This window comes from Eleginops maclovinus, chromosome 9, assembly GCF_036324505.1.
Source record: "Eleginops maclovinus isolate JMC-PN-2008 ecotype Puerto Natales chromosome 9, JC_Emac_rtc_rv5, whole genome shotgun sequence".
Taxonomy (NCBI): Eukaryota; Metazoa; Chordata; class Actinopteri; order Perciformes; family Eleginopidae; genus Eleginops; species Eleginops maclovinus.
In genome coordinates, this window is record NC_086357.1 from 1,189,186 (window position 1) to 1,206,552 (window position 17,367).

Below are 17,367 nucleotides of genomic sequence, written 5' to 3' on the forward strand. Positions count from 1 at the left end.
GTTTCAAAAAGCAATGTTTGAGTGGCAGAATCCAATTAAAAGTTGTATCAAACGTAAGAACAAAGACACAAAACAAAAATAAGTCTTAACTTAACTTTTTGGAATTTTCCAATACATCTTCAGGTTTTATAAACAGATGGCAATTGGTCACTTCCCGACTGAGACATCTCTGACTATAACCATTAACTGTTGTTAGGGGCTCCAGAAAAACTCCTTGAGCAGATTGTTTTAGTCCGCTCTAATGTTAGTATCATTTCTTTACTGCAATATCCGTCATTATTTGAGTTGCAGAAACCTACCTGTAGTCTTCCCTTGTAGCGACCAGACTTGACACGTTTCGAAGAATGCCTCCTCCGCTCTCGATGATGGCCAGTGAATTGGTTTGACATCGGTACGTCAGTGTGCTGACCAGGAAGCCCAGAGCGCCGTCCACTGAACATATGGCCACCTTGTTGTCAGTGCTGTGAGCTGACAGATTCCATAGAGCGCTTAGGAGGCTCTTCAAGGTCGACTCCTGAAAATCAGCAAAACAACAAATATGGTTTGGTTGGCTTTGTAAACAAACGCAGAAAGTGATATACTTATTGAACACAATGTCTTCAGAGCTGTTTCACAGTATTATGTTTTCATTTTAAATTACTCAGAGCGTACGTTTTAGAAATCACACTGCGACTTGGTATTGGAACTGAGAAGTTACTGACTTGATAGGTTTAGTCAAATTTTAAACACATATGCACAGATTTACACTTATTAACATGCTGTATATCATGTGTATAATTCGTACTAAAAGTAAGCGTAAAAGCGATGTAAACTTGCACAAGATATAAAATGACTAAATGAGGAGATGTCTTTAAGATCTTCCTCACATATTCTCTGTGCGGGTGGGACATTTTTGAGTTACCTTGGTGGCCTGAAGGGCACAGGTCATCAGGGCAGACACACAGCCGATGTCTCTGAGGATCTTCTTACTGCTGATGTCAGCCCTCCAGGATAGGTTCCTCAGGATGCTGGAGACCACCTGATGTAGCTCTTCACTGTCTGATGCCAACTGGGCAACCAGAGCTAGTAGACAGCTCTTTTTGGAGCACAGAGTGGCCTGAAATGTGAACAGTTGGAGAGCAGACCCAATTGTGTTAGTTTGGTATATCAATCAAAGACGTTTTCAATGAATCTGTCAGTCACAAAGGCCGGTCTGAGAGAGCTGGTGTCAAAGACAACCTCTGAACTTTTTGTTTAGTGCTCAAACCATATAGAGCATATTTTCTGGCCTTCATTTTTATGAATTTTATAGCATTTAAATGACACACTAAACTATGTTTTTTTCAAATACAGGCTTTTTCAGGACATTACTGGCATCAAATGACATGCTATGCTGGATATTTTGAAAATATATATATTTTTTAACCATGATTTGATTGACCTTTTATGAACAATTTTACTTGTATAATGTGTTGAAAAATGTTATAGTATGGTACATTGAAAAAAAGATTGTAGCAAACTATGTTGTAAAATGTCATTAAAGTAACAGTATGGTATTTCATGAAAATCCGAATAAAGTAATAGAGTAGTATTTCCTAAAAGTCATAGTATAGTATGTCATAAAAAATCATATTGTAGTATGTTATAAAAATGCCATTAAAACTTCATACTATAGTATGTCATTATAATTGCAATAAAAAGAAGTGACTGCAACAATCTACACTCCAATCCTAAAAAACTTCAGACACCAGTGTTAGTAACAGGCCTAACAAAAAGGAGGGAATCTGTTGTTGAAGAAATATTTAGATCTTGTACTTAAATAACATTAGCATTATCAAACTAAGAATACTCTATTACAATTCCTGCATTAAAAGGTCACTTGAGTATTAGTGTAATGCAATCAGGTATATAAATGAGAAGTAATGTATAAATGTATATAGTTACTGTCCGCAACCTTCTTTAGGTTACTTTTCTCAATTTTACACCTTTCCATGACAAACCTTTTTCAAACATCCCTGCCAACTGAACATGCAGGGCTCATGAAACACCAGCGTACCTTGTTGACGACGTCTCCGAAAGTGAGGTTAGTCACAGCCATCCCTGAGTAGCGGCGCAGAGCCATGTTGATGGGGTCGTTCTGCATGCCGTACATGTCCTGCTCCAGGTGGATCAAATCAGCCACGACTTGCAGACCGCCTGGAACACAACACAACCAACTCTGAGCACGAGGTTCACTAGTGTCTGGTGAAAATAAGACTGGTAGTGGTTTCACAAACCTAATTCATTCATAGCACGCCGGCACTCCTCTTCAAAGGAAAGCTTCATGATGGCGCACATGGCCTGACAGATCTGAGGGTCTACAGGCTCAGGGATGTCTGCAGAGAGGAAAAAAATAACGTTATTGACAATAAATGTACTGAATGAGAAAACTTATCCGTGAAATATGTTCATTCATGTTTGTACTGGAACAACACAAACAATGTACTGTCCTTTTTTACATCCTGTACCCAAAAACTCCTAGCTCATCGGCACACAAATGAAGGAACAGATAATTGGTTTTAAATGCAAAGAGGAAAACTGTGAGTGGAGGAAGAAGTCCTCAAATCTTTTACTTTAGTTATAGAAGGGATACTATAGTGTGGAAATAATAATAATAACAATAATCTTTTACAAGCGCAAAATATTTAGAAACACAATATACTTAAAGAGCCAAAACTACTGCTTATTTGACAGAGTGGCAGCATAACAAATATCATAATTTTTTAATATAATTTTTCAATGCATTTAATGTGTTCATCACTTTAATTTTGAAATTGGTAAAGAAAGATCTTATTTTAACTACTACAGCAAAATGAAGAGACCACCTCAGCATTATCAGTTTCTCTGGTTTTATTACTTATAGACATGTCTTAAATTTAATGAATTTTCTTCTTTGTTTATTGTATTCTATAAACTACCTACAACATTTCTCTGTGTTGTAATTCAACAGACACCGGAATGGCTGCCATACATGTAAGAATAAAGATTTAAGAAACATTTGGAGTGGTCTCTTAATTTTTTCCGGAGCTGTATATATGCAACGTATTTTTTTATCATACAACAATTTATAAACTGATTGTATATTTTGTATTGAACTGAAACTTTAACAGTCTAGTACAATAAAAATACGCCAATAATAGTTTGGACTAGGAACAGGCAAGGGGTCCGCCCATCTAGGAGAAATCAGCGTTATATATAAATATATATATATATATATATATATATATTTATATATATATATATTATCTTTATTGTTGTTATTTGTAGGGCTTTGTCCAAAAATATTTGGTATTAAAGTATGTTGAAACATTAGTGTATGGAATATCATTTTTTTATCTGCCTCATGAGGCCATGAATGTATAAGAAGAATGTGTAGGCCATAACATATTTAAATGTAAGCTGTTATGAAGCATGGAAACGTAATGTGTGAATGTGAGATGGTTCATTCTAGAGGGACCCCCCCCCCCCCCTGCAGGCTTGTAGTTTTATCACCGGTAAAGGGTGGTGGTTCTCATTTCCAAATGTATAGAGGGAACTGAACTGACCAATGGTTTTGGTTTGTCAGAGTGTTAAGAACTTGACTGACCGGTGGTTTTGGTTCCTCCAGGGGATGGTGTCCCTGCATGGCTCTCGATCCAGTCCCAGCCGCTGTCACAGTAGGTCCGGATCTGCTCCAGCATGTGCAGCACCCGCATCTCGCGGCGGGCCTGGCCCTCGTCCTGCTGGGAGTAGATGATGTTGTGAAGGGCGGCGCTTGCTCTAGATTTGGCCTCCCTGCTGCAGCCCGTCACAGTCCCTCCCGCCACCGTCTCCCCCCCGCTGGGGGCTTCATGTAGGATCTGGACCAGCAGCGGGACACAGCCAGACTTTCTCATGGCAATGCAGCTGTCCTGAGAGCTGGATAGAGCCAGCAGAGTGCGAGACATCTGCTCCTTATCTCTGTTGGCGAGCATGGAGAGCAGCCAGAACACCATCTCCACCTGAAGGGAGGGCAGTAAACCTGTTATATGGAGAGGCCACAGACAGAGACGCTGCGGAGGACCTAGTCCAACTGATAGAATTATAATATTTTTTACTTTATTTTATGTTAACACGTTTCTGGGATGCTTGCAATGGAACAAAACTCATGAAAGTTTGTGGGGGGAGTCTTCAAATTTTGTCAGGACCAACTCAAGCTTTGTGGATGAAAAGTTATTAAAATTGTTTTCATGCAATGACCTTGCCATCATTTTGGTATTAAACAGGAAATTGGTGTGACTTTGCTTCGTTTGAATTTGACAAGCATTACATGGGGCCAGCCCTGTTAACATCTACATAGCCACATTGACCCAAAAACGTAGCGCCACCAACCGGGAACAGCAAGCTGCTGTAAATGATGCTGCCGTCCTTCAACAATCCCCTACAGACTGAGGCCGATATTATAGGTCTATATATATTCTTATAATGCTGGCCTGCTGCCTGACTCATGGCTGCTGCTTTCTGCGATTATGAGAAGGGAACAAAGCTCTCTGTTACCTTGCTGCCTCCGTCTGCAGGAGCTTCTGTTCCTGCTGCTGCGCCTCCATTCTCCGGCTCTCCAGCAGGGGGCTTCTCAGCTCCAGACAGCTACACACACACACACACACACACACACACACACACACACACACACACACACACACACACACACACACACACACACACACACACACACACACACACACACACAAACACACACCACACACATGAGGATGAGGGGGAGAAACTGAAGATATTTGATTTGATTTGAACACATTTTCAAACAGAGAACCTAGTAGAGTGAGGTTCCTGTCAGAGATGATCAGTTATGGCAGCAATACACAAACTATCCAAGCATTTTAAACGTGACATTTCAATACACCAAGTGTTGGGTGTCATAATGATGTATGCCACATTTATATGGCCATATCTGTCTCTGTGATATCCATTGATCTTTGCAGACAAATCACTTTTTCTTTCTTTAAACTGATTATTATTTTATTATTATTACTTTATTTATTACTTTAATAATTACATTATTATGCTTACATACAATGACAAAAATGATAAACATAAAATAATAGATTCCTAAAAACACATTACATATATGGCATGGAAAAACAGTATTATCCTCCATTTAAGGAGTGTTTTGCACATAGCTCCTAACCATATTTCTGTATGGATTTTTTTAGTTCATATTATTTAGAAATCCTCTGATGCATTAGGTGAGGTCAGTTCTGGGCTGAATGCCAGAGAAGGAGGGAAAAAACACTGACCCATTTCTGCTCTCTGTGCGTTTAAAAGCCATGGGCTGAATCATGTTATATTAATAACAGGAGCAAAACAGAGAGGGAGGATAAATACTTTCAATGTGATCCTTCTTACACTTATCACCCATCCTGTAGACTCACAGACCGCTCCCTGAAGCAGTCTTACATCTAGGCTGATTTCATAAAGCAAGGTACTTGAAGTAGTTGTGGAAAGTAGGCCACGTATCGTGAGTATTCCCTCTGCTTTGTTACTGCTGTTTACCTCTCTACTTTTCTTTTTATGTTTTTCATTATTTTATTTTATTTATATTTTATTTTGTTGAGTCGGTCAATCAGATCGAGACATGCCTGTTTCTTTCTGAAAGCATTTAACAAAAAAACGCTAATCCACACATACACACACACACACACACACACACACACACACACACACACACACACACACACACACACACACACACACACACACACTCCTCTTTGTCTGCAGACATTCTTTGGCTCACACATCACACCCTTAGGCGTTGCTATGGTGACGGGATGAGAGAAGGGGGATGAAAGCTTTGATACGACTCTGAGGATTTCAGTCTGTGAATCCAAATGAGTGTGCGCGCATGCATGCACGCGTGTGTGCATGTGTAATAACAAAGGATGCCTGTATAATTCTTCCTGGGTGTTTGTGACTATGTGTGGCTCTGATCCAATACTCCTCCATTAAACAGCCAGCTGCACACATGACCACAAAATGGACGTCACCGAGGTGAGAGGAGGCGAGAGGAGGCAAGAGGAGGCGAGAGGGAACAGGATCACTTCACTGCCAGGACTCATAGAGATCTTCACCGACATCTGAGGACAGACTGCCAGGAAATGTCACCGACGCACCCTTGGATGCAGGATGACACAAGGAGACAGTCCAGAGCTGGATAAACTACACTGGGAGTTCTTATAATACCATCACCGTCTGGTTCTGTTGCTTCTGTTATATAGAGTATTTTAACTGTACAGCCCCTGACAAAATGAAGAGACCACTCCATATTACACCAATCAGGTGTCTGTTGAATTCCAACACAGAGAAAAAAATGTCAGGTGTTTATAGAATACAATAAAACATACAAAAATCATTTAACTTCAAAACAAACCTATAAATAATAAGACAAGAGAAACTGGTAATGCTGAAGTGGTCTCTTAATTTTTTCAGCGGCTGTTTATACAGTATGCAAAAGAGCTTTACACTTGCAATGCCACCAGGGGCCACTACTGGTTTCCAGAAGAAGTCTGAATGTATAGAAGTCTATGAAAAAGGACCATAAATCTCTATCGATATATTACCACAGTAAACATTTCCTAATGTTATAAATATTTCATGAGTAGTTCGTAGCGCTTGTTAATACAGCAGAGTGTTCATTGTGTAGAGCAGTGGTTACCAAACGTTTGCAGTCAGGTCCCCCTTGGGTAATTAGAAATATTTTCGAGCCCCCTTAACTCGGTCCAACCTACATTGGTAGGATTAATTGTATAAAGTTTTACAAACATTACATTTTTTCTACTAATTATAACAAGACACAAGGATCCAAATATAATTGTATATGTTATTATGGATTGATCATGAACTAAAGTGCTTGTATTGGCAAATAATCCTTTGCACTGTTAAATAATTAGGCATGATTGAAACTAGTAGGCCTACTTTTTCTAAATCAAAATATATTAATCATCGTTAACTATTTGTACTGCAGGTTGCAAATAACAACATCACTATTCTATTCGTATTCCACACAGAGCCTACCTATCAATGACTTGTGTGTATGGAGGGGTATCGTTAAGATTTAACGCTACTACTCTTACGATACTGCTTATCGATCCGGTACTTTAACTGTATTTTTATCATTTCTAATTTATATTTTTTTAAGGGAAAAATGAACAAATTGGAAACAGAATTAACATTGCTTTATTTTAGGTATGGTGTGGATTCAGTGCTGCTAGGACACAAAACATACCTGCAGTAAGTAAATGTACTAGTACTGTACTTATTTTGAGGTACTTGTACTTTACTTAAGTATTTCAACATTTGCTACTTTGTACTTCTACTCCACTAAGTTGGGAACCGCTGGTGTAGAGTATGATTCAATCTAGAGTGAAACAGACCATAAAGCAAGGTGCGAGGTTCCACTTTTGGTTCTGGTTTGATTCTACTGGATTTTATTTACCTGTGCATGACATTTCAGTTACATTTAATCTTAAAATGTTTTCCTCATTTTTTAGGCATAAATACAAACAATGACCTGCATTTTAACGAGGTGCTGTTTTTTCTCACTGTCTTAAATAAACATAATTTCTTCTGGACTATTTATAATGTTGTTATTTTATAAGTTATTGTTTTCTGAAGATATATAATTACATTTAATTAAAGTTCTATACTTGTTTTTCATTAATCACATTCAAATAAAATAAATGAGCTCATTCTGGGTTCTGACAGACAAAAAGCTGGCCCAGGTCAGATTATCTTCCCGTTTAGTTTCGACTAGGTCTGACCCAGTTCTCTGGTCTCCTTATAATCCGGGATTCTTCTTGATTTGATTCTTAAATAAATGTACAGGAGTGTTGGCCTGAGTTACACACATATAACACTTTAAGAAACCTAGGGTTAGGGTTAGGGTAAGTCCAGATGAGGTGTAAGGTGGACCATCCAGAATATGGGTGTGTGTGAGCAGCACAGAACCTCCCTTCCCTCAGAGTGAAAGCCTGGAGCGTAAACTGCGGGGACAGAAACAAAGAGGCTGTGCCGGCGTTCTTCAGGTGCTGAGCTGGAGAAAGGAGACAGTATTAGCTGGTCTCTTTACAGTGATGTTTTTATTTCCCTGCTGCCTCGTTGTTATTCTCAGAGGGAAGCGGAGTCACTCTGTGTCTTTATCTCAGACTCGCTCCGTGCCAGCCCTGCAACCTGGCAACAACCAATCACAGCTCAGCTCTCAGACCTGTCTTTGCATAGCAACGAGCCAAGATGGAGATGGGGGAGGAGGAGGAGGAGAGACCTCTATACGTTGAAACATGTTCTTCAGGTTCTACAGACCCAGAACCTTCATGTAAAGAACTCTGAAGAACTAACAAGATAATAAAAGTTCAAACAAATGTAGTCACCCTAGGTACATTATCTTATATAATTTATTACAGGCTATGTTTCCATTTGCAACTATATTGATTTATCTGTTAAGCATATTAATTGATTTACTGTTTGGTGATGGTGGGCATGTACAGTCCAAAGGAGAAAATGATTTATATGGTTAAATTATTATCTGTATGAATTATTTTATTATGGTCTGAACTAGTGGTTTAAATAAAATACAATAAATGCATCTGAACAGTATTAAAGCAGAAGTACAAATGACAAAATAATCAAACTTAAGTATAGTACCTCAAACTTGTGCTTAAGTTCAGTACTTTCTCTGTGTCTCTGAATTTATTCATTTTATGTCGTTTAAGATCTTTTTGTAAAGCATTTTGTAAATGTGCATTTGCAAAAAAATACATTTGCAAAAAATACAATTGTTTTTTAATTATTACACCATCTCTTAATAAGCTTTTTCTTAAATGTAATGTTTTGGATTTACTTTCATCATTTTTTAATTTAAAGTACATTTATCTTCAATAATGTGATAGTATGTAAGATGTGTTTAGTTTACAGACACAGATCAGTGCAGTAACTTCTTAGTCATTACCATATTTTGTGTTTAGATAACTTTTATTTTCAAGAACGACTGCTTAAACTTGTACTTCTGCAAAACTTTACTCACTACCTTAATTCCTACAGTTTAGAGCCTTTTGTATTGAATCTTGAGGTGTACTTCTTCTTAAAAATCTAAACCTAAACTAAGGCTTTGAAGAAGTGACGAGCAGCCAAGGGCTCACTTTTTCTAAAGAAGCAGGAACACCCAGAGTAGAACCACTCAACTGAGCAGTCAAAGGGAAAAATGGAGAAAAACTGGTCGAACCAGAAACATGTTCAGCTGCATGAAAGAATGTTGACCGTCCTTTTCAACTCAGATAGATGCAGGATGCAGCCACAACACTCAGACTGAGGATACACACATTTGGATTTGTTTTTAATCATCTTCAGAAATACTTTATTCATCCTCTTGGTGTGTTTTCAAAGGAAGAAATGTCCGGAAACTTGGAGGCTGAAGCAGCTGTAAGTATCTGACTAAGACGCTGTGATTGATTCAGATAAAAGAACAAGTCTGAACATGAGCTGAGAGGAGTAGAGACAGCAGTAACCTCAGACCTCAGCTCCAGCTGCTCTCATCTGAGCATGTTCTGCTTGTCATTGTTTTAAATGATTCAATTTGGTTTTTTGGGGGTTTTTTTTCTTTCGTTTTGGGTTTGCTCTGTTGATTAGACTATAATAAGCATTTTGAAAGTGTAACATTTCATTTTCTGAAGTAGGGAACCATTAAGCAAGATTAATGCAGAGTCATGCAGGCAGCTATGTGGGTCCGCACTAACACAACGTGGAGTTTTTCTATTACATGCTAACACCAGCATGCTAACATCACATGCTAATCACAATGATATCGCTAAAATGTTGGACCTTATTTGAACCCAAGTGATTTAATTAACATAATTTTGGTGTTTTAGGGACAAAAACGAGTTAAAGAAAAATGAATGATTGTGAATGGAAGAATTTTTCTAACCATAAGCCAATGTTAATGATAACTTGTTACTTACTACCAAATTCAACATGTATTTGATAATACAGGTGGTCTCTGAAGTCTCCAACAACACAACTGAACGTTTGAGTCATATGGAGGAACCTACACAGGAAAAGGAGCAGAAAGTGCCGGAAATATCTCTCCAAGAGGACAATGTGATCGATGATGGTGAACAAGAAGACCAAAAAGACAAAAACACGAGGATGAAAGACCTTCGTCAAACAAGTCAGAGGGATAAGAGATCCATAAGCCCACTGAGTTTCATCAAAGAAGATTTGAGCCAGTTTAAGGAAGAAGTGTGGAAGGTGTTTAGGGACAAGGACACCAACCCATTAAGTCAGGCAGAAAATAAACCTGCCATTGGTACGCTCAAACTCCTGAAAGAGGACTTGAGCCAGTTTAAAGAAGACATGACCAGTGTCTTCAGTGTGTCGAAAGAGACCAAGTCCACAGACACTAAAACAAGTCAGTCAGCAGAGAAGACCATGAACCGGCTGAGCTTTCTCAATTTTAAAGACGACCTTTCTAACGTCTTCCGAATTGGTTCTTCAAAGGAGAGGGACAACAAGGCCAAGGAAGAGTCCTCCAACACCTTTAAAATAACAGCCGAAAGCCTTTTCAGAAGAGACCAGAAGACTCTGGTCCTGAAAGCAGAGAACTGTCAGGAAGTTAAAAATGCATTTTCAGAGAAGGAGCAGGAACAAATGGACGCTGGCTTTAAGGGAAACCTCTCAGAGTCCATCAAAGAGAAATTCAGCGAAGAGGAAATCTCCGAAAACATGAAAGACAGGATGAACGGAGTGGAGGGCAGGCAAGGGGATATAACTGTCTCTGATGACAAAAGTATTTCTGAAACAATTCAAACTGAGGAGATGGTTCCTACACCACAGGCAGGTAGGCTGGATCTTTTCCCTGTTAAACCAAACATTCATTTAGAAACCTTTACAGATAATCCCTAGTCCATATGTCATAAGACTTTAAATATGTTTTTAAGGTGTCATAATATACTATATTTAAGCAATACATTGTAGGGCAATATCTATACAAAAGTGTTTTGCTCAAAATACCAAACAATTCCCCCATTGTAGCATGCCTCATCCCCGTCTATTTCAGCCCTGTTCCTGAAGTGCTGATTCTGTGACTGTAGCTTTAAATGAACTAGCTGCTGCTGACCACGCCCCTTTGGAGATGCTGCTGGCCACGCCCCTTTTGTGCTGCTGCTGGTCACGTCCCTTTGGAGCGTCATGATCTCTCCTCTGAAGAGTTTTCTACCAGGAGAAACTCAGCTAAACGCTGCCGTGATTAAACGCCATATTATGTTCCAAACCACATCCAGCATTATCTCTGAAACAGTATAGAGCTCAAACGTTTCCCTCTCCCGGTTTACCACAAGGACAGGACCTTTATATTACAGATAGTCTCTCCAGTGCAGCGTTAGCTCTGAGTGCTAGCGATGCTTGCTAATGTAAACACAGACCATGTTACTTCCGAAACAGCTGGGGAGGGGTATCTTCTAGCCGAATGTATATGGGGGACGAGTTGGGACGTATCACGTGGGCAGGACGTTGCCAGGAATCATATCAGCAGTATATCTGGATCAGCTCGTTTGTACCCCCGTTTTTAGAGATGTGGGTAAGGAGGAAAAGAGAGAGGGTTGTATTTTCTGACACTTTGTGAGTCTCCTTACACACCGGGGACACATACAGCACTGGAAAAAATGAAGAGACCACTCCACATTTTTCTTAAATCTTTATCTCTACATGTATGGCAGCCATTCCAGTGTCTGTTGTATTCCAACACAGAGAAATGTTGTCAGTAGTTTATAGAATGCAATAATAAAAAAGTAAGAAAATGATGATGCTGAAGTAGTCTCTTAATTTTTGACGGGGCTGTATTTATATATAAAAGACATCATAAAGCGCATTTTGCATAATAGGGGACCTTTAACTTTGCAGCGCAATATTATGGGTTAATTTGCTCAAATTAATAACTTGATTCAAAATAAAGGAAGACAAATAATAAGGAGGGCTAGATGTAGCCATTGAGGTCAAAAATCCGGACGCTGCTTCTGTCAAGCTGTTTGATCATGGTTTGTAACTCAAAACAATTTGTAATCTAGAATTGCTTACATCTGTCTCAGAACATATACAATATATTAGGTTTACTGTGCATATTCTGGATATATTACAGACAGACTCTCCAATCTGCTGACCAAGTTCCATTTTCATTTGATTTGATACGTCTGTTTCAGAAAGTTACAAAAATGACGACTCCACTACAGTGTCATCAGAACATGAGAGGATAAAGGAGGAAGAAGAAGAAGAAGAACCAAAGTCATCAGACACTCTTTCCTGGGAGCCTCTGTCTTCTGAGAGCAGTATCATTTATCTGAGAGACCCAAACAAAGACCACAGGAGGTGAGGGGCCCTGCAGGAACACTCCGCTGATAGTCAAATGTTTTCCGTCAGGTCTGAATGATGTTGTTGTTTCTGTTCCTGCAGCGGTCAGCCGGGGGGAGACTTATGGTCGCTGAAAAACTGTAAGCTCACATGGATTTTTAACCTTTCCGCTTCATGTGTCAGGAAGTCACTTCATTTGGTCGTTCTGTCTGATAAACATTATGTGTATTCAGACAGTTAACATTTACATCTCACAAATTCAATCATTTTGTTATCTTCTTTTTTTATCCTATTATTTTCTGTATGTCTTCTTTTAGATATGACTGGTTGTCATGCTCATGTTGCTGGAGCACTACAGCAAATACCTATGTGCTTGGGCTTAGTAGGAACTCTTAAGCAGAATCAACTGTTTTCAGGAAGTAATCTCCAACAATAGGATAACTTGTTACATTATATTATGTTCCTGTGATGATGAGAAGACATCCTCAGCAGACCAGATTTAAGTAAATAAGAGCACAACTAAAACATCATTAGGAGCCACAGCTACTTTTATTTCTATTAAATACTTAAGAGTTGAGGGATTGTACCCTCTACTTTAGCTTTCATGGGTAAAAATATACTTTATTGATTACATATATTGATGTCACATGTTTAGAGCTACAACTTATCATGGCTAATCGTCAGGGATTGAACCTGAAATATCATTAACCTTTTGTTTCTGAGCATCATTCCTTACAATCTTATTTCAGTCTCAAAACCTATAGGGGTGACATTGCTGCGATTTAAAACAGAACAGCACCAGAGAATGTAATAATTGCTGAAATGAATAATCTTGTTCCTTGTGTTGTCCTTTAGTTGCCTGTTATTTGACCTTTGACCCCAACACTGCCAACTCAGAGCTCCGTCTGTCCGAAGGCAACAGGAAGGTAACTCGGGTGTGGTCGGACCACCGGCCCACAGAGCACCCAGACCGGTTTGAGCGCTGCCCTCAGGTCCTGTGCAGGGAGGGGCTGCTGGACTCAGTGTATTGGGAGGTGGTGTGGAGCGGCGGAGCAGATATTGGCGTCTCCTACAACAGCATCTCCAGAGACGGAGACACAGCCAGCAGTCTGCTTGGACACAACGAGCGCTCGTGGAGTCTGGAGTGTTCAGAAAGAAGCTACACGCCGTGCCACCAGAACAAGAGGTTCAGGTCCTCCTCGCCACAACCCTTCACACACAGAGTCGGGGTTTACCTAAACTGGTCTGTAGGCTCACTGTCTTTCTACTGCGTCTCTCACGACACCATGGTCCACCTCCATACCTTCACCTCCACCTTCACTGAGTCTCTGTACCCATGTTTCTGGGTGTGGGCCTATGAGGGCTCGGTGGCACTGTGTCAGGTGGAGTTAGACTGGGAACGACTGCTGCAGTGACAAAGGGGATCACAATGGATCCCATCCTTAAGCACCAGCATCAAGCTGATTCGTTGATTATGCTCCTTACATTAAAAATAGCTGTTGGTATTTATGCATCAGCACCTGTGCCTGTTTATCTGCATTAAGCTGGAGACATGTTCCAGCTGTAAGGTCTGCACACAGACATACTGTATATACAAACAAATACGTAGAAAAAGCATTTGTCAGAACGACTGGCAGCAAGTGATACTTTTGACATATTTCACACAATGATTTTAATGTATCTGTCAACACCAACTGGGCTGGTCCAGAATAGACCCGATCAAACTTGTTCCTATCAAAGGTCACAGGTCAGATTCATCATTACCTCTGCAGTTCCGACCTGAACTTGCTGAACACTTGAACCTCATCTCTAATTCCACTTCTAACACTTCTGAAGCCCAGAGAGAACCCTTAATCCGCCTTTATATTTACTGTCTGCTGTTATGTGTGTTGTGGTGATCCATCTGTTTGTGTATTGTTTGTGTGATGTGTGTGCATTGTCTGTATGTCTGACCTGTAGCTGGGTCTCTTGACTGCCTCGGGCCTCCTGCAGCTCTTTCTCCAGCTGCTCCAGACGAGCAACACGGATCTGCAACACACACAGGCATGCACTGTTCAGACACGTCTGTGTTGCTTACCATCCTCAACGAGTCATCAAACTAATTTAATAAAATTAATCCAAATTAATTAAGATTCTGATTCCGTTTAATTGTTCATAAAAATGATTGAATGACACGATCTGCTATAGCAGAAGGAGCACAAACAGCAGCCTCTTTCTCACCTGCGTCCTCTGAACCACTTCATCACTGGTGCCGAAACGCTCCTCCATTACAGACTGAACCTGCTGTGCTTCAAACTCCAGCTGCTGCCGGATCAGATCCATCTGCAGAGAAAACTGAAACAACACACAGACGTCAGTACACACATGATACTCAACTACTAAAGGACACACCCACCCACACACACACACACACACACACACACACACACACACACACACACACACACACACACACACACACACACACACACACACACACACACACACCTCTGATTTACTCACTGTGTAGAGCAACAACAGTCAGTTGACTTATTAATCATTTAAGTAATCTATTGAACTCTACATCAACTCCTTGGCCCCATTTAAAATTATATATCTGAACGTCTACTTGAGTAGAAGTAGCGCCTTTCATTTTAAAGTTATGAGCCTCGAATTTCAAATGTGTTCATACTGCCCAAATAAAAGGATGTATGGAGAATGACCAATTTCATAAAACATGTTAATATACTATTGCATTATTATTTATGCAATAGAGATCACATTTTGTAGTCTGAGTTGTGTTTAGAGAAATGGGAATACGCATTACGTCTTCGGTCACGAGTGCTGATGCAGGTGCTCCTGTGTGTGTGCAGTGCCGCTGCTAGCCATTTTGGTGCCCTAAGCATAATTCCTTCATGATGCCCTCCCCCCCCCCCCCAATAACCATCGGTACCTTTGAGTAGTATGCCTAAAAAGTGCCTCATATTTCTATAGTCTACTGAAATAATTTCGGCCTTATAATTATTATGACGATTTTTCATTAGGCTATTTTTGGTGGTGCCCCCTCGACACTTGGTGCCCTACGCACAGCGCGTAATGCGCGTTATGGGAGCGGCGGCACTGTGTGTGTGTTTGTGTGTGTTCTCACCGTGTCGATGCGGGGCAGTTGAGCCAGTCTCTGAGACAGCGCGTCCAGCTGGCTGAAGTACCAGCAGCGCTCCCTCTCCTCGCGGTCGATCTCCCCCAGGAGGAGGTTCCTGCAGACGTCACACAGATATCACGTTAGCCTCAGGGCTGCTAACGCTAACACAGCGGCTCTAATCAAAGCACACCTCGCCAGATAAGAGTGCTCAGTGACCAGTAGAACTAGAGAGGGGGTAAAAGCTTCCCCCGAACAGGCCTACAGTTCTGCACTCTTCTAAAACATTAGACAGAAAACACAAGGACACAGAACCCCCTCTCACATTTTATTGTTTGATTATTGATTTAGTTTATATTTTACTATACTTTGTTTTATATTTTATTTAACATGATTATTATTATTAAGTTGTAATAAATAAATAAACACTTTTAATTGTATTTATTTTTAAGTTGATGCATCATTCTCATCATTTCTTTATAATTGTTTTTGCTTTATTACTAGTGCATGACTACTACCACATAGGTACATTTGGGTGTATCTTTACACATGTGGTTTTTTTTTTCTTATTCCTTCTCTTTAATGTTTTTTTATTGCACAGATGGAACATGTAAATGGAACCTTTCTCCCTACAGCGTATCTCTACATGTATCTGGAGATTGTGTGCAGCACATTAGCAGAAACCTCACTTCTACAAGAACACCAGAAACTCTTCACCTCTCCTTGTACAGCTCCTCCTGGTGGTGGTCGCTCATTCGTCCATCAGCTCCACTGATGACAGCTGTTTTGGGCGGTGCTCCGTCCAGGAAGTGATGCGGCAGCATGGCGGCAGCGGCCTCCCCCCCAGAACCTAAGCTCAGACGGGACAGCGCTCTGAGCGGACTTCGGGCTCTGCTCACCGCTGTGGAAGAGGAGCAGGAGGAAGGAGGCAGAGCCAGGCGGTCGTCCACGTCAGCTCCTCCAACTCCACCTGGCCCTGCCCCCCCCACACTGCCTGTTAGAAGCCTCAGATTGTGGGGTTGATGCTTGAGTTCGTAGTAGTTAGTGAGATCCATGTGGAGCTCTAAGGGAGGAACAAATAATCAGTCAATCAATCAACCAATCAATCAATCAATCAATCAATCAATCAATCAATCAATCAATCAATCAATCAATCTTCCTTCCTTCCTTCCTTCCTTCCTTCCTTCCTTCCTTCCTTCCTTCCTTCCTTCCTTCCTTCCTTCTTTCTCTCTTCCTTCCTGCCTGCCTTCCTTCCTTCCTTATTTCCTTCCTTCCTTCCTTCCATCCATATTCCACTCCTTCTACCTTCATGTCCTTGTTTACTTCTTACCTGATATCTTCCTGCAATAATTTCTTCATCCTCCCCTCCTTCCTTTCCCGCTTCCTTCCTCCCTTCTTTCTTCCTTCTTCTTTCTCCCATACATCTATTTGTTGTCTATATTTTCAAACAGAATTGGACTTTATCCTATGATAATGGCTGCTGTTGCTCTCAGTTGTAGTAAATAGAATTCAGTCCAAACAAACTAATTGACATGAATTGGCTGTTTAATTGGATTGAGTCATAACGAGCAGAGTCACCTTCAGCCAATCAGGTTAACTGATTGACTCGATTAATTTCTCTGTGGATAAGGATTTGTCCCAGCGGAGCCTAGAAACAGTCGGTAGAATCCCTCCTATCTTTTTATGACAATAACTGATCCTTGATTCTGACCTTTGAGTTGGTGCAGCACATCGCTCCGTCCGGACGACGCCAGTGTTCCGGCCTCCTGCTCCAGTTTACTCTGCAGCTGCTTCAACACCTCCTGCATCAACAGAGGAGCAACAGACACAGATTTACAGACAGGAAACATACAGAGTGTTCACTG

At 40.5% G+C, this 17,367-nt stretch overlaps 2 protein-coding genes across 2 annotated transcripts in view; one reads left to right on the plus strand and one right to left on the minus strand.

The window, feature by feature from the left end:
* apc2 (APC regulator of WNT signaling pathway 2) overlaps window positions 1-17,367 on the minus strand; it is a 39,363-nt gene that overhangs the window by 8,810 nt on the left and 13,186 nt on the right. Inside the window, exons 3-13 of the mRNA XM_063891480.1 lie at window positions 17,214-17,304; window positions 16,220-16,565; window positions 15,512-15,620; window positions 14,605-14,718; window positions 14,338-14,412; window positions 4,534-4,623; window positions 3,605-3,998; window positions 2,256-2,354; window positions 2,036-2,175; window positions 902-1,096; window positions 300-514 (exon numbers count right to left, since the gene is read on the minus strand). Of these exons, the coding sequence (XP_063747550.1) occupies window positions 300-514; window positions 902-1,096; window positions 2,036-2,175; window positions 2,256-2,354; window positions 3,605-3,998; window positions 4,534-4,623; window positions 14,338-14,412; window positions 14,605-14,718; window positions 15,512-15,620; window positions 16,220-16,565; window positions 17,214-17,304 (1,868 nt within the window). The remainder of the gene's footprint in view (window positions 1-299; window positions 515-901; window positions 1,097-2,035; window positions 2,176-2,255; window positions 2,355-3,604; window positions 3,999-4,533; window positions 4,624-14,337; window positions 14,413-14,604; window positions 14,719-15,511; window positions 15,621-16,219; window positions 16,566-17,213; window positions 17,305-17,367) is intronic.
* Window positions 9,253-14,510, plus strand: LOC134869653 (zinc-binding protein A33-like). Its single transcript, XM_063891476.1, has 5 exons — window positions 9,253-9,465; window positions 10,033-10,879; window positions 12,237-12,402; window positions 12,487-12,524; window positions 13,240-14,510. The coding sequence occupies exons 1-5, from the start codon at window positions 9,325-9,327 to the stop codon at window positions 13,797-13,799; spliced, it is 1,752 nt and encodes a 583-aa protein (XP_063747546.1). The 5' UTR covers window positions 9,253-9,324; the 3' UTR covers window positions 13,800-14,510.

Excerpts from the sequence above, each read along its gene's own strand:
- LOC134869653 (XM_063891476.1), top strand. The coding sequence starts at position 9,325 with ATGCAGGATGCAGCCACAACACTCAGACTGAGGATACACACATTTGGA. Across the intron at positions 12,403-12,486 it reads CCAAACAAAGACCACAGGAG|CGGTCAGCCGGGGGGAGACT; the intron begins GTGAGGGGCCCT and ends CTGTTCCTGCAG. Across the intron at positions 12,525-13,239 it reads CTTATGGTCGCTGAAAAACT|TTGCCTGTTATTTGACCTTT; the intron begins GTAAGCTCACAT and ends GTTGTCCTTTAG.